Source organism: Alosa sapidissima, chromosome 10, assembly GCF_018492685.1.
Source record: "Alosa sapidissima isolate fAloSap1 chromosome 10, fAloSap1.pri, whole genome shotgun sequence".
Classification (NCBI taxonomy): domain Eukaryota; kingdom Metazoa; phylum Chordata; class Actinopteri; order Clupeiformes; family Clupeidae; genus Alosa; species Alosa sapidissima.
In genome coordinates, this window is record NC_055966.1 from 26,103,997 (window position 1) to 26,130,579 (window position 26,583).

At 42.6% G+C, this 26,583-nt stretch overlaps 4 protein-coding genes across 6 annotated transcripts in view; 3 read left to right on the top strand and 1 right to left on the bottom strand.

Moving 5' to 3' along the window:
- The window catches only part of klhl32 (kelch-like family member 32), a 48,090-nt gene extending 28,331 nt beyond the window's left edge, over positions 1-19,759 (bottom strand). The window contains 4 exon segments of the mRNA XM_042105851.1: positions 2,120-2,233; positions 2,802-3,046; positions 3,656-3,809; positions 19,692-19,759. Coding sequence (XP_041961785.1) covers positions 2,120-2,142 — 23 coding nt within the window. The 5' untranslated portion in view covers positions 2,143-2,233; positions 2,802-3,046; positions 3,656-3,809; positions 19,692-19,759.
- On the top strand, positions 3,942-19,137 carry LOC121721207 (calcium homeostasis modulator protein 5-like). 3 transcript variants are annotated; one of them, XM_042107943.1, is made up of 3 exons: positions 3,942-4,261; positions 17,281-17,847; positions 18,620-19,137. In XM_042107943.1, exons 1-3 carry the CDS (start codon positions 4,082-4,084, stop codon positions 19,007-19,009), a joined length of 1,137 nt encoding a protein of 378 aa, XP_041963877.1. In that variant the 5' UTR covers positions 3,942-4,081; the 3' UTR covers positions 19,010-19,137. The 3 variants fall into 3 exon arrangements, with proteins under 3 accessions (XP_041963877.1, XP_041963879.1, XP_041963878.1); XM_042107945.1 differs by lacking the exon at positions 3,942-4,261 and adding an exon at positions 11,059-11,153; XM_042107944.1 differs by lacking the exon at positions 3,942-4,261 and having other exon boundaries at positions 16,335-17,847.
- On the top strand, positions 4,269-8,199 carry calhm6 (calcium homeostasis modulator family member 6). Its single transcript, XM_042107946.1, has 2 exons — positions 4,269-5,691; positions 6,723-8,199. Exons 1-2 carry the CDS (start codon positions 5,155-5,157, stop codon positions 7,149-7,151), a joined length of 966 nt encoding a protein of 321 aa, XP_041963880.1. The 5' UTR covers positions 4,269-5,154; the 3' UTR covers positions 7,152-8,199.
- A 1,813-nt stretch (positions 19,760-21,572) lies between the features above and the next one.
- Positions 21,573-25,704, top strand: rwdd1 (RWD domain containing 1). The gene is made up of 7 exons (XM_042107947.1): positions 21,573-21,766; positions 22,275-22,340; positions 22,631-22,761; positions 23,643-23,786; positions 24,228-24,360; positions 25,187-25,249; positions 25,397-25,704. The coding sequence occupies exons 1-7, from the start codon at positions 21,694-21,696 to the stop codon at positions 25,507-25,509; spliced, it is 723 nt and encodes a 240-aa protein (XP_041963881.1). The 5' UTR covers positions 21,573-21,693; the 3' UTR covers positions 25,510-25,704.
- The last annotated feature ends 879 nt before the right edge of the window (positions 25,705-26,583 follow it).

Sequence of the window (26,583 nt, forward strand, 5' to 3'; positions counted from 1 at the left end):
GAAGGATGCTTTTCTGAACAGGTCTGTGAGTCCACAGGCAATGTCTCTTTATGAGACTGTAAATCCATCTCTCCCCTGACCCATGTGATGTCCACATGATCGCAGTATTTAAACTAACAACATTTATGGCGCTGCTTTTCCACACTCTTCATTCTATACTAACTCCACCAACCTTTCTTTCTCTTACTCTATCTATCCCGCTCTCCCTTCCTCTTTCTTTTTGTCTTGCACATATTCAAAGTGGCTTCCTTGAGTGCAAGACAAAGCCCCTTTGGGGGAATTCAATTCAATTCATTCAATTCAATTCAAATGTATTAGTCACATACAACAGAGTAGGCCTATATGTAGTGAAATGTTTTGTCCACTGTCTCCATGGCTGCGCAATGTTTAAATAAATAAGGACATAAATAGAAAAAGAAGAAATGTCTAAAGTGCATGAGGTGTTTCCAACATGCTTGTGCTCCTGCTACAGTCCTCCTTCAGTATCCGGATAGCTTGGGGACAAAAACTTTTCTGCATTCTCTCTGTGTTGGCCCTCAGTCAGTGATAGCGTTTCCCAGAGCGTAAGGCAGAGAAGAGGCATTTATATATTAATTCATTCGGTAACACTTTACTTAACAGTATCGACATAAGAGTGACATGACACTGTCATGAACATATGACACTGTCATGACACATGAAGCCTAACCCTAACCTCTAACCCTAATCTTAACCCTAACTTGTTATGACAAAAACCAAATATCACTTAATAACAGAAGCGTTATGTCATAAACGTTTATGACACATTCACAACAGTGTCATGTCACTCTTATGTCGATACTGTCAAGTAAAGTGTAACCATTCATTAATTTATACCCCCCCCCCCCCCCCTCACACACACACACACACATTTCCACAATCCTCTTCCTCTTTATCAGTGTCAGTCAGCATTACACTTATCACCTTTTACTTAAGCCTTTACAGTAGATGCTGAAACGTTTGTGATTGAATACTTCCAACATATTTCCTGTATTCTCTAATAAAGATAGTGTGAAGTAAATAATAGATGGCCATTATAACATTGCTATAACTATACAAATGGTGGCCTAAGACGTTTGCACAATACTGTATGACCACATAAACACATGCACACGCAATTATAAACAAAAGAGAGAAAGACGGAGCAGCTAAGTGGGTTAGCGGGCTAAGGAATCCTTCATGAATTGGCGGTTACAGGGAATTATAGGTCAACACAATCCCTCTCCAAAAGCAAAGGGCTACATTATCCTGCTGCTCTAAAGCCTTGATGATCTAGAATCTCCTAGTTAAAAATAATATTCACACATTTGTATCTGTTTTTCCACAGATGATAGCCAACCACTGTATCTGCAGTGACTACTGGTACATTTCCACTGCATTTCGCTGTACCTACCGCTGTCCTCTCATCTCCTCTCATGCTTGGCCAGGATCCATCTCTGATTCATATCTTTGAGAGTGAAATGACTCTTTGGCCATGTATATTCTACTGGAGCCAGATAACACTATAAGGAATATTATCTTTGGTTTATTTCTCCAGAGAACAGCAACCTGGCCATTCTCTCTCTCTCTCTCTCTCTCTCTCTACCTCTCTCTCTCTCTCTCTCTCTCTCTATCTCTCTCTCTCTGAGAGACTGAAGGAAAACTGTCCAGGTCTTCAAGTGTGGATACTGGAACTCCTCGAAACTCTACCATTACAAGACACCCCCTTTCTTAAAATACGCCACATTACACGTAATCTTTAAAGATTGATAATGTCTATATCCATGGTTCTGGGGAAGGATGGGATATTGTAGAAACCTTAAAGCAGGAACACACAGTGTAGCTGACAGAAGCTGAACTGGGATGTGCTTTCCAAAAGTGTTGCTGAACAAATACAATAGACAGCCTATAAGTGATAGAAAGAGCTTCATTTCAAAAGCGCTCTCTCTCTCTCTCTCCCTCTCTCTCTCTTTCTCTCCGGTTTCCAAGGCAGTTGTTCAATGACAGCTTCGGGAAACACAGTCCTGGTCCAAAACCAGGCCAGACCCAGGACTCAGGATCTGTCCAAGAATCATTCACTTTGTGGGGAGCCACAGTGAACTAAAACACAATAACAACATACCCGAGAGGAGGCTCAGAGGGCATTCTCCTGTTGGGGGTGGATGGAGTCAGGGACGAAGTTTGGTCTGGCTGATTGACACTTATCGTGATAGCTTCACTGATCCCGTATAATAGCCTAAAAAAAGAGAGTGAAAAGTCCATTAACATGAGTCACACAGAATGGTCACTGAATTTGGCTCAGATCCCCCGCAGAGACCAGGGGGACCTAGTGAGTAATAGGCACGGCAGGACATGGGGGTGAAGGAACCCTACATCACTGGCATGGGGGTGAAGGAACCCTACAGCACTGGCATGGGGGTGAAGGAACCCTACAGCATTGGCACGGATTGTAATCTTGATTCAGGGCCCAGCCTCAGACAGACCCAGACAGGAAGGGCAGGCTGACCCCAATACTCACCCAAATGAAGCATCACATGAAAAATGACAGCGATCACACACACACACACACACACAGAGAGAGAGAGACACACACACACAGACACACAGAACACACACACACACACACACTCTCTCTTACTATCTCTCTCTCTCACACACACAAACGTACGTACATACAGACACACACCAAGAAAGAGAGAGAGAAATTGTACACCCTGAACACACAACACACACTAGACCACTTTTATCTGGTGTACCGCAACACTATGTTGAGTGTGACACAGCCCATAGCCTACAGCACTCACCCAGTAGTTGGCAGTGGTGGTGCACCCTGACACAGAGCGGACCGGCCTATTGGTCATCCTGGTCAAAAGTAGGCAAGTCTGAGACTTAGCTCTGGTAAACCCTCACTACGCTGCAGATCCACGGGGCCATGCAGGTGACTAGATCCTGGACTCATCTGCCTCTGGTGTCCACCCCTCTCCTGGCCATGTCCCTGGGGCTATTGATCCGATGACAGAACGACCTTCAGATGCCTGTTGGCTGTCACCTAAGGGCAAAATCAAGAGACGGGCAGGCAGACAGGCAGGCAAAGTCAACAATCAACTTTCACATTTTCAGCCAACAAGGTGATACACTGCTGCACTTGACGATGTGTCAGTCTGTTTATCAATAATATCACAGAATAATACTGCATTCCCTACGTTGCCACTTTTCACCACTGATGCACAACTGCAAGCATGTTTTCTTTTGACATGATTTTAATTTCCATTGTGAAAGACAATAATCAATTGACCTGGTCTACGATGGAGACTGTTTTCGCGGAGGTCATCACGCCGTATCCCTTCACCATCACTTTTAAATCTCAGCTCTGCTGTCAAACCCAACCGCTGACTCTGAAACACATCTGGGCCGGAGTCAGCTACTATCCGGGTAAGGTTTCCTAGCAACTGTCCAGCTAAAGGGATTCGTTGTGATATTGGATATCGAGGCATAAACCTCCGCTTCGCCCGCAGTGCGAGCTGTGACAGCATGCGGATTCAAAGGGACTCCCGATGCTCCGTTTGACAGGAGCGGACAGGCTCTACAAACATTTACTACTGACACTAACCTCTCTGTGGGAAACATAATACCCAACATCACCCAGATATTTACTCACCTCTCTTCCTTTCGTTCTTCCTCCTCAGTCGATCGGATCCCAGTGGCCGTATTTAATGTGGAAATACCTCATTCAGGCTGAAGGAAGGTTGCGGCTGCAACAACATAGGCTACATATCCTGTCTGCGTAACAGTTGAGTCCTGTCCAGTGTACTCTGCAGGCATACAGTGAGTGTATTAGCTGAATTGTAACACCGTAGCCCCGCCTATCCAAAACGGTCACATGCATTTTGGTCATGTGGGATACAGCGACACCCAGAGCCAGAAACACTCCACATAGTTGAAACCCTGATCTGGCACACTGCTGCAGAGGGTCACCAGACCGTCGCAAGTGCTATGAATACAGCTTGACTGTCATGTGAAACCATTGGACAACAATCTCTCTCTCTCTCTCTCTCTCTCTCTCTCTCTCTCTCTCTCTCTCTGTATGTGTGTGTGTGTGTGTTGTGAGTGTGTGTGTTTTAGGGTTATCCTTACATTTCTGCCAAGTCAAGACCATCGTCCACTTTTCGGTTTATGGATAGGCGTAGCCACAGACGGGCCTATAGGCGTGCAAGTCAGCACTCCGCTGAGAGCTCAAGAATCAGTCAAATCGCTAACCAAGGAGGTCTCTCTCTCTCTCTCTCTCTCTCTCTCCAACGAAGTTTTCATATTTGCAGTAGGCTTGGCTATATGGCCAATCTGTTTCAATTTGATGTGATGACACACCGAAGCTACGTTCATGTAGGCCTAACGGCATATAAATAAATTCCACTTTTTCAGGTCATAAAAGTTACATGCCTATGATAACGCTTTACAGTTGTCCAATATGATCAATCTTTCAATTGTTTTTATGTGACGCGCTGAAGCTACATGCATTGTCTTGCTCCGTTTAAAATGTTTCTGCGTAATTGTCAGCTGTGTGATAAAATCCGTTCATATTGCACTTTTTATGGCTTCAATTTGTGTTTTATGTGACACACCGATGCTGGTTTCATGCAGTTTTGCGCAAGTTTAAAATGTTTAGCCAACAAATTGTCAGCTATGATGAAGTTCAACTTTTCATGTCATGAAATTACAATGTTTATGATAAGACTGGCTACGCCACTGCTTATGACTGTGTTTGGTAGGCCTGCTGTTCTCTACCCCGCTCTTTTCTGCCCTCTATTGGATAACCTGGTCTGCCTGCATAGAGAAGCGCACTTTGACGAGACAGGTCATGACATTTGAAACAGCGGCGCTCCAAATGTAAGAGAATAACCTCTGATAGACCGTTACTTCAGCGCAAGCACAAAACAGGCTACTTTATGGGTTAAGTAGCATATCAACTGGTAGGCCTATTTACGCTAGAAAGTTTCGCCACTGCCCAAACTACCACACCAACTACCAACTTATGTCTTGACCAGACGCCAGATGGCATCATGACATGCAATTGATAAGGGAACTGAAAGTGTCCCCCTCCCTTAATAGAGTTGCTCTTCGCCAGAATTCTGACCGAAAGAGGAAAAGGAACGCGTCGCAATGGATAAATTCAAGGTTGTGATGAACTTGCTCCAAAAACGTCAAACGACCATTGGATTCGGTGCGATTCCGTTACTGACGGCGGGTGCGGAGCATGCTTTTTCAAATTTTGCCTTCAGGTGTCCATGTAGCGAGTGGAACTTTCTCTATGGGACGGTGTCTCTTCTTGTGCCGGCCACGGCTTTGCTTATACTTGGCTACATGTTAAGCAACAAAACGTGGAAGCTTTTCACAGGTTTGTGTCTGAAGAAGTCTAAACTTTTTCGTTTCAAATATTTGTGCGGCTGTTTTACTGTTTTTACTCAGATCACAATGACCGCTATGGTGGCGCCTGTCTCCTGGATCGCAATAGCGCTTCTTAACGGCGTTTATTTTGAATGTATAGTGACGGGCACTAATATCACTCAATTGAAGAGCTTTCTGTGCAGTGACAAATCAGATAGTTGCAAGACAGAGCTCTATAGATTGCCGTGTAAGACATCGATCCCGTCGGCGGACAGAGAAGCTGTCCTTACAACCATACGCGCACAGTCTCAGGTAAGTGAGAGTAACAGACTTGTTTGTTATGGAAACATAACAATTGGTCCTTGTCAGAAGGTGTGAGAGCTTTAATGAATTATTACAGAGACGAATACAGTGCTATGGGCTTTATGTGTAACTAGCCTTCTGCCTGCAAACTGAGCGCACCTCAGTGGTATTCCACAGGTCACCTGAGAATGATACTTATGACTAATTTATGTGCTATGATGAATAATGCTGAAGAGGAGATAGCTGTCAATATCATCATCATCGCCTCCATCATTGTTGTTATTAGTGTGTGCAGGGCTTACAGTAGGCTATAGGTGTGGCGGTCTCCTTTAAAGAACATTTAATCTTGTGGTTTGAGTTGAGAGGTTGTAGTGTGAAGCCCTAGATAGATCATGTCACTTATTTAAGAAAGTTATGTATGTCAAATAAATGAATTGCCCACAGGTCTGCATGTGACCTTAGGTCAAATACAGTAATGCAGGATCAAAATGGTTTATTCCTTGTGAATGTCTATTTTGAAGTAGAAGCAATGAGTTCTGGTCTAAAACTAGCAAGGTGACAACATGAAAGGCATGCAAAAACTTCGCAGACATAAGTAGATTTTACTGATTGATATTGCTGATGATAACAGGTGTCTGAATCGCATTATTGGCAATGTTACAGGCCTAGCCTACTGTGAAAGTGTGTAGGTTTGACCCTGACCACAGCTCTATGCCTACAAAGTACATGGCCTGGTTGTCATTGGGGACGACAGGCATGCTTTACTGTCCTCCATAAGCAAGAAAATTAATTTGATAATACCAAATGAACATACCTGAAAAACGTGGCAAATTTTGTCATACTCGGCTCTAAATTTGTGTATGTGTTTTGGGAAGTGGCTTTGGCATTCAATGAATCAGTCAGAGTAATTGTCAGATGACAGATTCATAGATTGTGAAAAGAATCTTTAGTTGTTAACCTATTTTGAAGTGTCACAGAATAACCGCTCTTCAAACCACTGTCTGAATGTTAATTTGGCTCTGCCACTCTCTGCTCTGCAGATCCTAGGCTGGTTGGTGATAGCCTCCATCATGCTCTTCTCCCTGCTGTTCACCTGTATGGCCAGGTGCAACTCTCCAGTGAGCTACCTGCAGCTCAAGTTCTGGAAGACCTACTCTCAGAAGGAGAACAACTTCTTTGACAAGTATGCCACGGAACACGCCGAGAAGCTTGCCGAGAGGAACATCAAGAGTTTCTTTGAACTGAGCACGCCGGCACCTCAGCCAACTCCTCCAAAGATTGCCTGGGAAAAGGTCTCCAGCTTCTACAAGTTCAGGACCATGGATAAGTATTACAGCACCGTGCATAAGTATGTGGAGACATGCAGGAACCCTGAGAACCCCATGAGAGTCCTGTCAACAAAATCAGGTGAGGGGGATCTTGTCAACCCAGCGGCCCTGGCATTTCTGGACGAGGGCATGATGCTGTGAGAGAGTCAGATCCTACAGGTTGACAATGTTTTCCTCAAGTGCACTCTATTTCAAAGTGATTTTTTTAAAGAATGTTAGTACATTTTTGAAGACTTTTAGAAGGATTTAAAGATTTTTTTATTTATTTGATACATGATAATTCAAGTTTTGTGTGCTTTAACCCATTTACTCCTAAAATGCCTGCTAAAAAACGCCTATAGAATCCTATGGCATTCTAGACTAAATAACCTTATTTCCTGAGTGTTTTCTGAAAACATACTAAAAATTGTCAACGTCTACCAAAATGTAATATCTAAGCCTCTGTAGCACCTAGAAACATGAAATAAAAAGCATGCTGCGCTACGCAGCATCCAGCGGGAGGGTCAATGTTGCGTCATGCAGCATCCAGCGCGAATGGGTTAAAATGATGACAGAGTTTTTTTTCTTCAGTGATCATGCCATTGTATTTTTGCCTCAAATAATTAAGCTCAGGTTTATTATGCAACGTGTCAGTTTGGGTAATGAATATAAAGTTTATAAAGACATACCAAGTTTGTGCCTCATGTGCTTTCATGGAAACTATTTGTACAGCATAAAACATTCATTGTTCTATCTGCTACAAAATCCTGCTGTTTCTCTGTATCTCTGGTCTGATGTTCTCTTGTATTCTCTTCACTTCCGCTTGACTTCCCGTCTCTTCTGCTGTGGTCTGTGGTGGGTTTCAGCCCTCACATCCTATAGGCTTAGGCTACTATGTATGCAGTGAGAAATACATGTGAGGCTTAACATGTGCATTAAAACACAGCATTGAAAAATTGTACAATGTGAACTTGAATGAAATTTGGCCAGTAGCCTATATGTGCAAAAATGTTAGCCTATGCGGATACTCATGTGAGCAGTATTTCCGATGTTCTAAGTGATTGTTTTTCTCGGTTGTCAACTCAGTTTCAGTTCCAATTCCACGGAACTTCCCCTGTGAGTATAAAGGCAACCATATTCAAAAAGATTTTATAAGTGGGACAAGTGTGTGTGATGTGATGTATCACAATAAATGCTGAACAGTGATCAATTTATGCATCAAGTCATGCTAAAGGATCATAACATTTGATCTATTTTAACATTTAAGAGGTCTGACCTGATATCAATTTTAATCTTTACTTTCTGGTGTGTGTATGGAGGGGGGGGGGGTACTGGTTTTACGTAAAAGGAAACTAGTTTTCAATAACTTCCTCTTAATATAATATGACACAATTCATGCTTAAGCTTGTGTTTTCATGGTTATGTACACGATTTCTTAAGATGTGGCAAATCATTTTGTTATAAAAAGTTTGAATGTTTGAATTCTTTGAGGTTGTATGAATCACAATATTCCCCAGTCCACTTCATTGGCCCCATCAAAGCTCATAAGTTTTAATCAGAGTTGATTGGGCCATTAGTGTTGATTCATTTAGGACAGCGACAGATAACAGTACATGCCAGCAGAAATAGAATCTCTGGCCTTGTAGAACTAAATTATAAATTGTGTGTGCATGCGTGCATGCATACTTGCGTGTGTGTGTGTGTGCATAAATGTTGAAGTGAAGCAATCAGTGAGCAAAGCATGTTTGTGACAACCCAGTTCATATTTAGCTAGACAGATTTCTTTGTGTGTGTAAGTGTAGTAATGTGTCCAAGCGGATGGTGTGACTCAAAGTTGACTCAAAATTAATATTATTAAGCTACCGGCAGGTTTAGGCAACAGACAAGACAGAAAACATTAAACAAAAACACTGAACAAACATGGGACAATGCCCGCAATAACTAGGCCCTCCATAGTAACACTTGACACATAAATACGTCCTCTCACGACAGAGGCGAACCCCGAATGAAACGCTCAATGACATATCGGTCCCAACCAAACCACAGAATAATCACTCGCCCCTTTGACACATTCGTTTAAGCCATAAACTGCATTAGCGCACACACTACTCTATAACATTCGTGTTCCGACATCCCCAATGCGCTGCAATACCCTAAACAACAAATAAAGAATAATTGTCCTAAACACCCCTGCCTAACAGGGGTGTTGACAGGCGAGTTTCGAGATTTGAGTTCAGCATTGTTCAGGGTTGGGTTGGTGATAATGATTGCACCTGGGAGAGGTAGGCTACATGCCCTTTATTATTATAATCACTATTGATAACGCATTATATAAGGAACAGGCGAGAATGCATCTCGATCAGCAAGTGTTACGGGTTTCGCCTGAGCGTTGTAGATAGATACCTTTAATTGGCTCTGGGTTTTGCGATTTGATTTCAGCATACGCTCATTTTTAAAAGATGCATTTAATCCGAAGTCATGTCAGCTCTCTATGCAGGGAGTAGGGCTGTCACTTTTATTCGAACATGACGTGAAATATCCGTAGTCGAACTATAAATAAACTATTCGGTTTTTAGTGCTGTGTATCGCATTTCCCGGTGTTGACAGGCGAGTTTCGAGATTTGAGTTCAGCATTGTTCAGGAGTAGGCTAGATAATGATTGCACCTGGGAGAGGTATCGGAACTCCCCCTATTCCCGTCGGTCCCGTATTTCCACCGTCTTGCTTGTATGTGTCATTTAATATCCATTTCTATACAAACCAAGACAGCGGACTCCTACAGAAACGCAACCACCCACACCATAGGTGTATCTAAATTAGCTATGTACCAAAAATTACATTTTACCGTGACTCAAAGAGCTGTAAACAGTGTTGTAAGGCTGCGTGTACACAACCGCTTGGAGCTCCAGTGGAATTTTAATTTCATGACGAGAATTCTCGGTCTAACCGTTCATGTGCCGTTGAAACGGTGTAAATAGGCGACCCATCAGGCCAGCATTATAACTCCGAGCGTGGTAAACAAAATCGGATATTTCAGGCAGTAAATGCTCCCGTTAAGAACCAAACCAGATTTTGTCCAAATCTACACACCTATGGCTACTGAAAAATGTAAAGTTAATTTAGCAAATGTTATTTTGAAGTGTTAAAAAACATCGTTGTTTAAGAATTTCTGAACAAAAGTGGTGATAATTGGGGGTGTTACGATAGGCTACATTCCCTTTATTATTATAATCACTATTGATAACGCATTATAAGGAACAGGCGAGAATGCATCTCGATCAGCAAGTGTTACATGGGTTTCGCCTGAGCGTTGTAGATAGATACCTTTAATTGGCTCTGGGTTTTGCGATTTGATTTCAGCATACGCTCATTTTTAAAAGATGCATTTAATCCGAAGTCATGTCAGCTCTCCATGCATGGAGTAAGGCTGTCACTGTCTATGATTAGTTTTATTTTATTGTTTACCATCTCATTCAGTGCTATATGATCCAGGGCTCATGACCAAATCAAGCCAATATAATAGCCAGTAGCCACAATGAGCCCATGCAGCCACCCTGTTTCGACAATCAAAGGTAACGCACAGAATGGCCAGCAGACAGATAATTACGTCCCCAACTCATCTAAAATGCGGTGTCTTGAAATACTTTGGGTTCTACACCATAGATGGTGACCGTTAAATATAATGTTAAAGAATGTATCTGTGGATTGTAGCTTTACATCGGTCGAAGTTGACTCCATGTCGTGGTGTCTCACGTAACTCAAAGCCAGGCAAGCTGAGGACAGGCGCTCTGTTCCATCGTCGTTATGGTAACCAAACAAGTCTTCTTCTGTCTAGGTTTGTTTCTACGTTTAAGTGTTGTTCTTCTATGTGGTCCACCTACTGGAGGGGAGTGTTTACAGCAGTTCCGTTTCACACATGCGCAGTCTACGCGTCACTTTGACCGCGGTCTTAAATTTCGGTCGACTCAAAGACGCGACGCATGCTGTAAAAATGACGCAATTCTCGTCACGCGCTCACCAGTGCCGCGTGCGCGGGACGCAGACGCGGGACCATACTTTAAGCTTAAATGAGCGCTTCCCTTACGGGAGCGCGCCCGACCATTTAAATGAGTCCCACCTCATACCCTCCTGTTTGCACCCCGGAAGGAAGACAGGCATACCACAGGTAATGTGAGCATTCACTGCACAATACAACAACTAACATACAGGCACGGTTGAAGCGATCTCACTAAGATGTAAAAAAGTGCGCGAATGAAACCACAACCGCCCCGACGCTATGCTTTGCATCAGACCATTTAGCGATACCAAGACCGCGTATAGATAGAGAAAAATACTTTATTGATCCCCAGGGGAAATTCAAGGTCTCAGCTGCATACAGACAACACATACACATTCTTTAACAGCAGAAAAAGTAATTAAAGAATATAATATAAAAACACAACTAAGCAATAAGGACAGTAGAAGATAAAGAATATACTAAATATACTAAAATACAAATTATACTAACTAACACTTAATCTAAATCAATTCTAAAAACAGTATCCACATAGTGGTGATTAATCAATCAGAGGCGCTTGCAATGACTGAGAGGCAGGGACTGAGCCTGTGATTCTCTGTGCATAGTAGCCTATGGTAAGGTAACGTGTTCTGTGTGAATGAGTGTCATGGTGATGGTGCAATGGTGATAGTGGTCATGGTGATAGTGCAAATGAGTAAGTCCAACAGTGCAACAATGCAGAAATAAAGTCTATATATCTATATATTTAACTATTTTAAGAAAAGGTATAAGTGTGGCCACAGTTTGGCTGTGGCATGGAGGGAGGGGTTAAGCATATGTGCTAATGTGCTAATATAACACGCAAACAGTGAGACAGAAAGACAGTGGTAAAAGTGGCTAGTGGTAAAAAGTGGCTAGTGGACAGACAGTATCCAAACATGGAGGGGGTGAAGAGGCAGACAGACTATGCAGAGAAATCTATCTCTCCTCTTCCCTTAAGTGAAGCATTGAACAGTTCAATGGCCCTGGCGACAAATTACTTTCTCAGTCTGTCTGTTGTGCAAGGCAGTGAGCGAAGTCTCCAGCTGATCAGGCTATTCTGCTTAACAATAGTGCTGTGGAGTGGGTGACACTCATTGTCCAAGATGTTGATCAGTTTGTTCAGGGTCCTTTTGTCAGATAGTGAAGTGATGCACTCCAGTTCAGCTCCCACTACAGAGCCAGCTTTCCTTACCAGCCTGTCAATTCGCCCCGCATCCTTCTTCCTTGTGCTTCCTCCCCAGCATACTACTGCATAGAAGAGGACGCTGGCAACAACAGACTGGTAGAACATCCTGAGGAGCTTGCTGCACACATTGAAAGACCGAGGCCTCCTCAGGAAGTACAGCCTGCTCTGCCCTTTCTTGTAGAGTGCATCAGTGTTGGCTGACCAGTCCAGTTTATTGTCCAGGTGGAGACCCCATCAATGACCCCATCAATGTGGACTGGTAGCAGAGTGGGCTTAGACCTGCAGAAATCCACCACCATCTCCTTGGTCTTTGAAGTGTTGAGTTGAAGATGATTGAGTTTGCACCATTGCACAAAGTCCTCCACCAGGCTCCTGTACTCCTCCTCCTGCCTGTTCCTGATACACCCCACAATTGCAGTATCGTCAGAAAACTTCTGCATGTGGCATGACTCGGTGTTGTAGCAGAAGTCAGATGTGTACAGGGTGAACAGGACTGGAGAGAGCACAGTTCCCTGTGGTGCTCCGGTGCTGCTGATCACAGCGTCAGAGAGACAGTTCTTCAGTCTGACGAACTGTGGTCGCTCGGTCAGGTAATCTGTAATCCAGGTTACCAGGTGAGCGTCCACACCCATCTGCAAGAGCTTGTCTCCCAATCTGAGGGGTTGGATGGTGTTAAAAGCATGTTTCTCACAGCACTTTCCCCCTAACCTGACTCTCGCCAGATGAATGTCGTTCCGCTTAGCTCCGCCTAGCTTCACTCACATCCATATGGGACCTATTCCATTGATAGTGATTTCTGCAACCGACTTTATGGTTCAGCCAATCAGGACGCAGGGCGGGAGTTTCATAGATGTGACGTAGTGGAGAAGCGACCGTGAGACTGTTATTAGCGTCACGGGTTGGCTTCGATGTGAGTGGTTGAAGTAGCACGTCAATATGATGGACAAGTGGCTTATTCAATCATATGCAAGCATTTTTTGATTAGGCCCAGCCTTCTGAAACACCATTCCAATGGATCGGTTCCAGATGGATGAGTGGAGCTAGGCGGAGCGAAATCACTTTTCCCCTTGTCTAGGTGAGAATGTGTCCTGTGTAGAAGATAAGTGATGGCATCGTCCACGCCCACTTTCTCCTGGTATGCAAACTGTAACAGGTCTAGTGCATGGCGTACTGTACCTGGGGTCTGAGCATACCTAAGACCAATCGCTCCATCGTCTTCATCACATGTGATGTAAGAGCGACAGGTCTGTAGTCATTAAGCTCACTAGGGTGAGGCTTCTTAGGGACAGGGGTGAGACATGATGTCTTCCACAGTGTTGGAACTTTTATGACATCACTACTTGTATGACATTTCAATATTCCTTTGGCTTTTCCCATACATACAAAGTATACAGTACAATACATCGCCATTCTTTTTTTTCCACATGCATCACAGAAAACATTTAATTTTACCGCACCAGTCCGTATCCGTATATAATGTCCGGTTTTTAACCCAAACTCCGGTCCCATTGTTCTACAACTGGCGGTAACGCGCCAGGCCCAGTGACAGACGCGGTGCGCTCTGTCACAGTAAGAAACAGAAACCAGAGAGGGCAAGAGAGATGCCCACTAGAATGGCAAATGGAAAAGTGAAAGTAAACTGCAGCCATAACATTCTGTGTACTCATAGAAGAGGGTGGACAGTAATCACCTAAATAAATGGCATAGGTTTAAATCTCGTCTGCAGACTTGCAGTCAGGCCATGCAAACCAGGGTTCTCAAGTTTTGAGCTCAGCTTGGAGTGAGATTTGGGATTTATACATCCTATATCTTGTTTTTGTTTATTTTTCAGGACAGTCAGGGATGTGTCAGGAAAGTATAATGCATAGCCTATGTCTCTTATGTCAGCCTTATCAAGAGAAACCATTTGTGTTTTTATGTCACCAGGAAGCATGTCAGTAGAAATAACTTTTCAGATTTAGGTGGGATAGATTGGAATCTTGAAATATAATAATCGTGACGCTGGGATATTCTATGGCTTATCAATTTACGAGATGTATATGTACTGAGTGAGACAAATATTTTATTTATTAGGCTAATTGCTTTATTCACTTGAGTAGCCTATATTGTCACTGAACCATTGGACTAAGCATGTGCATGCCGAGACCATTTTTTTATAAAGACAGCAAGTTCATTATCTTGGGTTGCTATTACATTATGGTGGTTGGCAGGTCATTGTCTGCAGCAGTCCTGTATCTTTAGAAAAAAATGTATGTGTAGCATACTCATTGTTGCAGCTGTGACGACAGGGAAATGCAGGCAGCCACGAGAGTGATTGGTCGTGTAAAATGAACGTGATGTCTGGGTTACACAAAGCTATAATGACACAATCATTATGTTTTCTTAATGACCGACAGTTTAGTTTATAGATAAGAAACAATGTTGCCATAAAGTAGGATAGGCCAAATAAAAGGCTTGATTTACACACCCTGTAAAGTGCCATAAGTAGGCTGGTTTACCAAATGACAGACAGTTGAATTTCTGAATAAAAAGAATGTTGGTACAGTTTTGAAATGTTAAACGTGTAACCCCACACAAGCATAACGTGGTTGTGGGGAGGGAATGTGCTATTTTGGAATTTTACCCGGATACAACGAATAGCCTATTTTTTGATTGGATGTCGATGGCTATTTATTATGACCGCCGCGCAGCGAAGCTATAGGTTTAGTCAGATTTTTTTTTTTTTTTTTTCTTTTTCGCATGTCCAAATTTCTGTCAAGGATTCCCGGTGGACTGCACCCCCTGAAAGGAGGGTAGGGCAGACACAGTTTTCTGTGAATATCTCGAGAACCGTAAGGTTTAGGAGGACCATTTTTTTTTTTGTATGTTGATCTCAAGGGGCCATGTCAACCCATTCCATATAACCACTCATTTCATGTATAGCGCCACCTAGTTAAACACAAAAAAGGTGTTGTAATCGCAGGTATCTGTGACCTAACATAGTCAAAACTGCACAAAATTGGAAGTGTAGGATCATTATGACACCCTCTGAATGCACGCCAAGTTTTGTGGAATTCCGTTAATGGGGGGCCACACAATAAATTAATTTATGTTACTATACACCAACTGGCCTGTACGTGGCCGGAGACTGTTTTCTGTGAATATCTCGAGAACTGTAGGGCTATAGGTCCACCTTTTTTTGTATGTTGGTCTTAAGGGGGCATGTCAACCCATCCCATTACCACTTATTTCATGTATAGCGTCACCTAGTTAAAAATTAAAAAGCAAAAAATTAGGTGTTTTCATCACAATATCTCTGGCTGACATGGTCAAAACTGCACAAAATTGAAAGTGTAGGATCATTATGACACCCTCCGAATGCATGCCAAGTTTTGTGAACTTTCGTTTATGGGGGGCCTTACAATAAAATAATTTATGTGTACATTTAGTGACCGTACACCAACAAGGATTCCCGGGACACTGAAAGACCGGGGTACACGAAACTTGGTGGGCATGTAACCCCACATGGATAGCATGGAACCATCGTTTTTTGTTTTGATTTGTAGCCCCCCCGCTGTACTGGACCCACCGAAAGGAGGGTAGGGCAGACACAGTTTTCTGTGAATATCTTGAGAACCGTAGGGCCTAGGATGACCAATTTTTTCCGTATGTTTGCCTCCAGGGGTCATGTTAACCCATTCCATGTGCACACATGTGCATAAACAGATACACACGCACACACATACATTCACAGTTATCATACGTATGACACATACTCACACAGTAGACATATGTACGCATGCATGCACATGCACAAACACACATACGCAGGCAAACACACAAGCACGCACACACACACACACACACACACACACACACACACACACAAAAACATAAACATGTACACGCACACATGCACACAATTCAAGAATTTCTCAGAATTATGAACAGGCAAGATGGGGGTGGGGTTGTATAAAATGAATTTTACATGTGAAATCTATGAACTAATCATGTTTTGGTACTTGTTGTCTAGCAGATACCAGTGAGAATTGAATGTGGATAATGCAATTTAGTGAGACAGTTAGAATCATATAGGCCTTTCAGCGTGATTTATTTTTGTGGAAAAAATGTGCTGGACTGGGCGGCGGTCATATTTTGTACCGCTCTGCGGTACATCTAGTTTTTTGATTTGTCTGGTGAGTGGTGCGCTAGTTCTGAACCCTGCGAGAAATCCTCTCGTATCCCTGCGTCTCCTCTAGGCTACTAATTATGCAGATACCTTGACATCCCTAGTAATATTTCTGCATGAGAAATGCAAGGTGTGGTGTGTGAACTTGTTGAATTGCGTGAGACTTGAGAACCCTGATGCAAACCACGTGTGTGAGAGAGTGTGTGTGTGTGTGTGTGTGTGTGTGTGTGTGACCTATATAAAAAAAACAGACACACAGAAGGCTGTTTTTTTTTGTTTTTTGGCTGAGAGCGCTCTCTCATGCACATTGTTTAGAATTACCTGTGGCATGCACTCCAAAACCAGATCAACAGGCTCTGGGCCTGTTTTGTGGCCATGCCCCTGCCTGGTTCTGCCCTTTACAGGTTGGGAGGGAGAGGAGGAGGAGTGTAGTCCTTTGTCAGACAGAAATCCCAGAATATGATCCTTCACTCCCACTTCTCACAAGCTTCCCAAAGTACGGAAGAGAGAGGAGGAAGGAGAGAGTGAGAGAAGGAGAGAGGGAGAGGAGGAGGGAGGGAAGGAGAGGGAGAAGGGAGGAAACAGAGGGAATAAATCATGGGAGGGGTTTGTAAGCAGGGGCTACGCACAGGGGAATGCCGGACAAGATGAGGAAAAAGATGAGCGGAGGAAGCGGCTGGAGGGTGTGACTACAAGAGAAAAATAGAGAGACCAGCTGTTTAGGAGTTGGAGAGAGAAAACAGCGGGAGGGGCCGAAGCAGACACGACTGTCGCAAGTTTTTTGGTCTCCGTCTCAACGTTATGAACAAGAACCTCGGTGTGGTGCATACCAGCAGTCGTGGGTGTTCACTCTTTGTCTTGTACCTCTTGCATGGTAATCAACTACGTCTATGTGGAAGGTGCCAAAGTCCTCAGGGGAAACAATGGATTCTTTCAAGACCATCCTCCGTTTTCTGTCCGACCAAAAATCCACCATCGGCTATGGCTTCATGGCCATCCTCACCATCGGAGGCGAGAGGATCTTCTCCATGGTGTCCTTCAACTGCCCGTGTAACCATGACCAGAACTTTGCCTACGGGATCACCTTCCTGCTCGGACCAGCCATCGTGCTGCTGACCACCGGACTGTTTGTCAACAACCGCTTGTGGAGACTCTTCACAGGCTGCTGCCTGAACCCCCTGAAGCTTTGCCCCCGGGGCAACTGCATTGGCTGCTGCACGGGGCTGTGCAAGGTGGTGGGCACGGCGTGTGTGGCTCCCATCATGTGGCTGTGCGTGGCGCTCCTCAACGGAACGTTCTACGAGTGCGCCGTCAGCGGCCTGGACGACAACCTGGTAGTGCCGCTGCTCTGCAAGAACAAGACGACGCTGTGCCGGGAGGAACTGGCGCGGGTTCCGTGTGGGAGATCCAAGCTCCCGACCAATGAGAACATGGAGCTGCTCCTCATGTTCCGAGCTCAGTCACAGGTAAGTGATAAAGACACAGAGGCTCAGCAGTAGTTCAGTGTTTGACAGATAGGTAAAGTTCAATGTTCGGCCAAAGTTCAAAGTTCACCCATGTATGTGACAGGAAAATCTGTTATCCAAAATAAATTGGATTTTATATAGCCTAAATGTTTTATATATTAGATATACTGAATCTATAATCAAATCTAATTGATACAACTAAAGTATAGATTAAAATGACCATATACAATTGCATAGAACATGAGTTCATGTGATATACACTGCAATTCCTGAAGTGTTGTTTTTAGAATGACAATAAAAACAATCTTGAATATATTGCACTACTGCATGTGATATATTACTCAGTTGCTTGTCTTGTCTGGAAAACAAAAATTCTTTCAGACTTCAACAATGATGTCACTCTAATGGCATGATAAAAGGACAGCACTGGCCTGTTTCTCTCCACATTGCTTGTGTCTACAGGCCTTTTCATTGTCCCATTTCTAGCGCTTGCACATGCAGACAAATCTTTTAAATGAGAGAATTAAGGTGAATAACATGCATAGGTATATCACAAAAACTTTATCTGTCAATTGCTACTTAGTCTAGCACCATAGCTTTGTGTTGTCTTCATATTGCACCATAGGTTTGAATATTAATTTCGAAGGTCTGTTTGCATATCCATTTTGAAATGTAATGCCTGTATTTCAAACAAATTAGATTCACAACCATACCATATATTCAATTCCATTTTAGTTGTATACAGTACATGTTAATGTATGTGTTTTTGCAGATTCTGGGTTGGGCCATCATTATAATCTCAGCAATAGTAGGCTTGATTGGCACCTGCTACAGAAACTGTCGCTCACAGGTGAGCTACCTGCAGCTCACGTTCTGGAAGCGCTACATGGAGAAGGAGCGGGAGAAGTTTGACGTGTACGCCTCTGAATATGCCACCAAACTAGCGGAGCGCAACCTCAAGAGCTTCTTTGAGAACCGAGATCCTGAAGCGTTCCCTTTCCCTAACCACCGGGCCTGGGAGGAGATCTCTTCCCCATACACATTCACACGTGGAGAACAGTGCTACAGCACCTTGCAGCGCTATGTAGACCGCAGTGATCGAGACCTCAACCCAGAGAAGAGACCTGTCTTGGATATGGAGCATGGCATTGAGATGACTTAGAGGAGACTTCATCTTAATGTGGCACAAGAGATGCTCTCACATTAAGCTGACTGCTCAATTGGGTTTGGGGGGGGGGGGGGTAATCATGGGTTAAGGATGATTTACATTGATGAGACTCTTTTTTGAAGTAACATTCCATACTATTACTTGACCATCAGCAGCTTGTGGCTGGAAGGAAAGAGAGAACTATGCTTGAAAATCACGTGACTGCCTTCCTCAGGGACAATATGCTGCACTTCCTCTCAGATGTGGACCATTAAAAACCACTCAGTAAAACACTATTAGCTCAAAGATGACAGGCCAATTTCTGCAAAGTACTGAGACCTCAGAATCAAAACAGCTTTTCTGTTAGTGCCTTTCCTCTTTGCAACCGCACACAATTCCAGCTTCTCCTTTCCTATTGTGCAGACGTGTCGCATTGTATTTCACATTCAGACGATTACAAGGATGTTTGGTTGTTTGGGGAAGTTGATGGCCATGTTTTTTTAACAGTTAGTGCACATAATATAGTCCATACTGGCTACATTCCCTTTTGGTCCTAATCTGCCTTCTAGGCATAATTTTGTTCATGTTGCTAAACCATGACAAATCAGCACTTATTTGTATTCTCTGTAAGAGGTGAGATTATTCATCTGATAACTAAAGTGTTGGGTGGGGGGGGGCAGTTTTGGTCTCAACTCACCTCAGTAAAAACTATTACTGTTGGCTAGAAGAACGGAGGTGTGCACAGAAATGCATGCTCAATAGCAATGTCCAGATATCCTTTACATCATGGGACCCTGTGAATGAGAGACAGCAATTAATAGTCAGAGAATACACATAGATTTGGGAAGGGACAGCATACACACAGACATGACTCACGGTAGGCTACTCATGGTCTAGCAGCATGCAGTATGAGTTACACTATCAAATATCAAATACATAGACAAAATAAAAACAGCCATGCATGCTGACATTACACATAAATGGTAGGCTGAATCACATGGATCCAGAACAGTGCAACAACCAGGAAAGAATTACAGTTCACTCTTACTCTTTAAGGTACATCAGAAAGTTAAGAAGTATGCTTTTATCATTTTATACTGGAAGCATACAAACAAAATAAATATATGTTCTGTTCAGTCATTGCATATAATGGATGTTCTCATGCACCTAATATATATAATTTATACCTTACATCCTTTACAATTTTGAATCATCTATCACTGTGTGTTGTGAGGAGCACATGCATGTGCACACAGTCAGATCATTTTAACTGAAACCTGCAAGTTCAAGTTCAAGTAGTTTATTGTCATGTTCCAATTCCGGAATAAAGAATAAAGTGTGTTTGTGTATTGGGATGGGGGGGGGGGGTTACCCACCTCTTATTTTACCACTACATCCCTGATAATACGCTACTAATTATTTAAAAGAAAATTGCATTATTTGTAACAAATACCACTATCACTATCCCACTATTTGTATAATAAAAAAAAGTTACACAAATATGCATATTGTTTTCTGAATTATTGGGTGCATCAATAAACCCATGTGATTTTTCCACCAGAGTAAAAACACTTGTTTGAAAGAATAGGGCTTGATGCGCTTGTGCCTGTTCAAACTTGTCCTGAATGAACACTGAGGCATGAGGCTGCATTTGTCTCCCGACTCTGACTCATGCACAGCAGCCTAATTACCACACCCTTAATTCTATTTTATTATATGATTATCTCTCTCTCTCTCTGTCTGCCTGCCTGTGTGTTTGTGTGGGTGTAATGTTTATGTTGTGTTCAATTTCTCTACTGGTACCAGCCACATATATTGGTAAAACTACAATTTACATGACCCAGTTGTCCTCTGTAGATGTGCAGTGTGCACAGTATTTCAGCCATAACCTAGTCAGAAACAATTGGTTTGCAGTAGTTGAGGTGAGGTATAGGCCTCCCTATATTTTCTATCTATACACTCTTAAAATGAATGTATTAGAAATAACACACATTGTGTTGTCCCAGTCTGGACATATAGATATGATAAAATAACACAAGGTGTGTTATTTTTCAACACATTTGTTTTAAGAATGTACAGCAAAATGTAAATGTAAGGCCCCATTAAGGACATTTAAGTATTTTCTCATAAGTTAAATAAGGAACTAAATTCTTACTCTTGAGAAGGCCTAATTCTGACTTTCAAGGCTCACCATGGGGAATTGAGAATGGTCAGAGACGTTAACCCCAAGGATGTGACATTTTATGGCTCATTTTGGAAATGTGGGAAATTATCTAGCCTACCAACATGACAGTGTGAGCCATGTGGCACTTGAGGCAACACAGTAAAAGAAGTCTACCACTTTAAATTCAAGGATATATGTCACGTGGTCATATTGAGGCGAAACAATCAACTTCAGAAATGTCATGCAGTTGCAAATGTGCCTTTTTTGGCTAGAACTTTTTTTAAATAACTAAATAGAATAATAGTCACGTGGATGAGGGAGTCTCAGCTAAACATTATGTATACTTTATAACGAAATAATGAAACACGCAGGCCACCACTGAGCTGCAGCTGTAGGCTGCTGAGGCATAGCCAATAGAATACCGGAGCGAATCGATCTCGGAAGGCCTCAGTGGGGATTGTAACGTGACTAAGAAAGACTCATTTGTGGATTGTAACGTGGTCAGTCCAAAATAGATGGACAGGAGTGATATAAAATGACAGACTACGGAGAGGAGCAGAGGAATGAGTTGGAAGCAATAGAGTCCATTTATCCAGACTCTTACACAGGTAAACATAATATCAAAGAAAGAAGTAAACCACTTCATGGGCTAGCTAGCTAGCACTGGACAGCTAACTTATTGGAAGTGCTCAGGATATGAATGGCTATTCAGTAGATAGCTACCTATCTAGCCATTTCATCTCGATTAGCAATTAAAGAAACAGAACATTTCCGCGAAACACACTATAACAGATATAATTCGGCCAAATACGTAACCTTGTTTTGCTACCATATAAGCAAATTGACGCGAGACGATAGACCCTTCTTGCCTTGTTATCAAGCATGCAGCTAACATTTACATGAACATAGTTACAGTAGTTAGTCGGGTGGGTGAGAGCCACTATTTTTCGACTGTTTATTCCAAGATCTGTCTTGTCATATGAGCGTTGTCTTCAAGGGGGAATGCAATTGAAGTGATAACGAAAATACTCCCCACCCATAACTTACATCGACTTGATCCTGTAATTGCATGTGCATACGAACCTAGCCTATGATTCTGCTTCACCACATCTGTAGTTCTGTCAGAGAATCCAGCAAGCTTCACCATCACAGTCACTTCAGATGCAGGAGAAAATGACGAAAGTAAGTATCTATTTTTCTTGCCCGTTGTTTAGTTTAATTTAGTTTTTTGTAGAGATTTGAAGGGCAGGCCCACATCTCTTTTTGTTTTCCAGACTGTTGCCCGTTTAGCAGACTTTGCTCTTTGATGATCAAAAGCACACCGCTCTATTGCAGAACTTTAGAACAAAGTGTAATCTAAGTTCGCATTGAATATTTTGTTAGCATATTGTGTTTAAATGTGTTGGTTTGGCTGAGAGCATCTGATGTGATCTTGATGTGAGATAATGTGAATGTGCCTTGTGCTTCACCAGCGGTGGAAGTGACTTTAAAGTTCACTTATGTGGAGAAATACCCAGATGAGCCTCCCCTCTGGGAGATCTACGCACAGGAGAACCTGGAGGATTCGGATGCAGAAGAAGTCCTCAGTTTACTACAACAGCAGGTCTCTCTCTCTCTCTCTCTCTCTCTCTCTCAAATCAAATTAAATAGTGCTTTATTTGCATGAATCAATACAGTCATTGTTGTCCAAGCTACAGGTATAGCATGTTAATAACCAACTTTACATTAATATTGGTATCGATATAAAGATACAATTACAATTAAATGAAAAAGTAAATAAAAGAATAAATGCTAATGCTAAAATAACAGTAATAACTTCAGCAATAGTGTTATACCGTAGAAAAGAAAAAAAAAGGTCTATCTCTCTCTCTCCTTGCTCTTCTGCTCAATCAGTTCATCTTTTTCTCAACAACACTTCTGCACTCAGCTGAAACTGAGTGTTATTCTTTGTTGAAGTGAAATAGATTCATAGCATTTGCTACATTGTATGTATTATCGACATCTGCACTGTGCAGGCATTTCTGTTATACAGTCACAAACGTATTATATCTGTTGGAAGCCTGATACAGATGATTGCATTAATGCACAGTGCTGTGTACAGCTAAATGGTTGTCACTGACAGCAGTCTCTAACAGCTAACAGCAACTAATGCATTCTTATGTAGTGGTTTGGAATGTCATCTCTGCTTTCTATGCTATATTTCCTGGTAACCATCCACATCTGTCTGTAATAATAATATCAACAGCAGGTTAATCCCAGTTACCCTTTATGAATTTGTGTGTGATTATTCATTGTTTCAATGCATGAAAAAATCGTCTTCTATACCGTATCCATTGTTTATAGCCTAATGACCACACCTTTAATTTCATTTCATAATATGATTCTCTCTCTCTCTCTCTCATGCTCTGTCCCTCTTCTATACCATATCCATGGTTTACTTGATCTTGATACTTTGTAAAACGTTTGTGTTGTCTTTGTTTGCAGGCAGAAGAGAACCTTGGCATGGTGATGATATTTACATTAGTCACTGCTGTGCAGGAGAAACTCAATGAAATAGTGGACCAGATCAAGAGCAGGCAAGAGGAGGACCGGCTACAGAAAGAGAAGGAGTTAGAGGAAGCTGAGAAGGTTTGAACAAAATCAAAGATGGAACATGTTGTGATGATGAGTCTGTGAAATGTCAAAGGATAGATGTCACATGCCTTGTTTGATAATTATAAGATTCCAAGTTTATCTATTTCAGGTGCTAATATATATAGACATCTCAGGAGAAATCAGGAGCTTTTCTTAATAATTGAATTTGTAGAAAAGCGCATCACCAAAATCCATATCCAACCAATATAGGAATGTTGATGCAGCTTCAAGTTGGCTGTTGTTTTTAGTCTAAAACGTAGCTTTAAAAAGTAAGTTACCTTATAGAAATGTGTGTTAAGTCTTTGCATGGGACCCTTTAACTTCTTTTCTGAACTACTTCTGATATGAAGCAGCTGTTTGTCAGCCTGACCTTCATTTCTGTAAAAAAAAAAAAACAAAGAAAAAAACACACACTTCTGTGTGTATGCTCAACAGAAAGCCTTCCAGGGTACAGTGGTGACCATCGAGAACTTCCTGTCGTGGAAGGCAGGCTTTGAGCAAGATATGGCGGAGATCAGGAAGAAGAGACAGAAAGAGGAGGAGCAGGCAGGGAAGAACAAACTCACAGGTAACTCTAATCTTCGAGAAGCATCACCAGGAAAACGTCTCTTCACTTTTTTTTATTTTTTTATTAATTGAGCAGTTTCAGTCTGACTTGATATATCTTGTTATGCATTATATTTATTATATCAATGTCTTCATTATATTAATGCCAAGGCTTATAACTATTAAAAAGCACATTACATTTTTGGACATTGTATCATGACCTCAACACCATATATCTTATGACAGTGAGAGAATTATAGTGCTCACCTTTTATATATTTTTTTTAATTATTGTGATTAAAACAGAAGAAAAATAAAGTATTTCCAAGAATTACCTCATCAAATGGCCATTCTACAGTCATGGTCACATGTATGTTAGTGGCTCTTTTCAGGCACACATTCTGATATACTCATTTGTACTGATACAAGTATATAGTATAGTATAAGTATATATACTCTTTTGATCCCCTGAGGGAAATTTGGTCTCATTTATCCCAATCAATGAATTAGTGAAACACACTCAGCACACAGTGAACACACAGTGAGGTGAAGCACACACTAATCCCGGTGCAGTGAGCTGCCTGTTACAACAGCGGCGCTCGGGGAGCAGTGAGGGGTTAGGTGCCTTGCTCAAGGGCACTTCAGCCACGGCCCACTGGTTGGGGCTCCAGTTACAGGTCCGGAGTGCTAACCAGTGACTTGCCTCTAAAACAGCTAAAGAAAGTGTCAAAGTTGTCATACTACGTGACATTCTATTGCTTTTTCATCACAAGCAATTTGTGAGATTGCTGGTGGTTTAATAAACTCTCAATAACCGTTGATTTGTATGTGTGTGTTTATTACCAACAGGAAAACAGTTATTTGAAACAGACCACAATCTAGACACGTCGGATATCCAGTTTCTGGAGGATGGTATGGAATCACATTTTCACACCTTGCCCTTCATGCGTTTAATAATTAACTGACCGCATGTGGAGCTACCACATGTCCTGCTGCTGTTCTGTAGTAAGCGGGTTAGTCAGCGTGTGTAACACTACTCCTCTCTGTGCTCTTATTCAGCTGGGAACAGCGTGGAGGTGGACGAGTCCCTCTTCCAGGACATTGACGATTTGGACCTGGACGAAGACGACCCGGATTTTGACCCATTAGCACTCGGCAGCGATGAGGACTAAAGTGACGTATTCCAAGTGAAGGTGCAGACTGATGGGCAACACAACGCTGCCTGTCAGTCGCTCTCTGTACGAAACACAGACTGTCTACGCAATCAAGCTGTAATCTGTGATGATGATGATGCCGCCTCGGGGTGTTTCTGTGCAACTTTTCCGGTGTGATTTCTACACCTATGCCATTAAAGTCATCAGCCGTCACCTCTGCCTCTTCCTCTACTGGACTTTAACAGCATGTGGCATTATTATCAGAAGCAGGAATGATGCACCACTATTATGATCAATATGCAGGAGTAACTGCCTTAAACATTTGAAGTATCTGCTATCTAGAAATTGCTCTCCTTTCATCTCTTAAAGCAGCTTTATCGTAGCCTGGAAAATCCAGACCCTGATAATCTAGAAAGATTAAGGGTCTGGCCAAGAACTGTCACGGTTCAGACAGACGACCAGAGGACCACAATTGCGTCACACCAGAAAGTTTATTAAACTTAAGGGAAAAGGGAAGTAGGGAGTGAGTGAAGGCTCCAGGGGTTACTGGGAATAACAGGGATACAGGGGTTCCGTCCAATGTGCTGTGTCTGTGTCCCACCCAGTGGCAGCGATGCGTCCTATGACGCCGGTGGTGGGTGGTCCGGAAGTCCTGGGGGGGGAACACAGACACAACAGGGCGGATGAAACAAGGCAGAAGTACAGTTCAAGGGAAATCCAAATTCGTAGTAGCAAGGCAGAAAGCAGGTCTGGTTTTCTGGGGCAGAAGAGTATCCAAGATTCAGGCAGGTCCGGGGTCACAAAACAAGAGTGAGCCAGAAGCGCGAGCAAACAGGTTCCGGGTGTGAGCTTTGCAGACGATCTGACAAAGGAGAGCTGAAAGACAGGGCTTTAAATACTGGGAGAGGTTAGTGGGTAATGCAGCGCAGCTGGCAGAGTAATTAGAGCAGAGCAGAGCAGGGACAGGTGGAGCTAGTTAGGCTGAGTAGAGAGAGTGGTGAGCAGAGTGGAAGATAATGGAAACCAATTAAGGTGGTAACCCGGTGGAGTGAGAGGGCTCATGACAAGAACAATGTAATGCCCAACTCGAGG

What these genes read in the sequence shown, in the direction of transcription:
- calhm6 (XM_042107946.1), top strand. Translation starts at nt 5,155, where the DNA reads ATGGATAAATTCAAGGTTGTGATGAACTTGCTCCAAAAACGTCAAACG. An exon ending in CCATACGCGCACAGTCTCAG is followed by an intron (nt 5,692 to 6,722) that starts GTAAGTGAGAGT and finishes TCTGCTCTGCAG; the next exon opens with ATCCTAGGCTGGTTGGTGAT.
- rwdd1 (XM_042107947.1), top strand. Translation starts at nt 21,694, where the DNA reads ATGACAGACTACGGAGAGGAGCAGAGGAATGAGTTGGAAGCAATAGAG. An exon ending in TGCAGGAGAAAATGACGAAA is followed by an intron (nt 22,341 to 22,630) that starts GTAAGTATCTAT and finishes GTGCTTCACCAG; the next exon opens with CGGTGGAAGTGACTTTAAAG. An exon ending in AGTTAGAGGAAGCTGAGAAG is followed by an intron (nt 23,787 to 24,227) that starts GTTTGAACAAAA and finishes TATGCTCAACAG; the next exon opens with AAAGCCTTCCAGGGTACAGT.
- LOC121721207 (XM_042107943.1), top strand. Translation starts at nt 4,082, where the DNA reads ATGTGTGTGTGTGTGTGTTGTGAGTGTGTGTGTTTTAGGGTTATCCTT. An exon ending in TCAAATCGCTAACCAAGGAG is followed by an intron (nt 4,262 to 17,280) that starts GTCTCTCTCTCT and finishes TCTATGTGGAAG; the next exon opens with GTGCCAAAGTCCTCAGGGGA. An exon ending in TGTTCCGAGCTCAGTCACAG is followed by an intron (nt 17,848 to 18,619) that starts GTAAGTGATAAA and finishes GTGTTTTTGCAG; the next exon opens with ATTCTGGGTTGGGCCATCAT.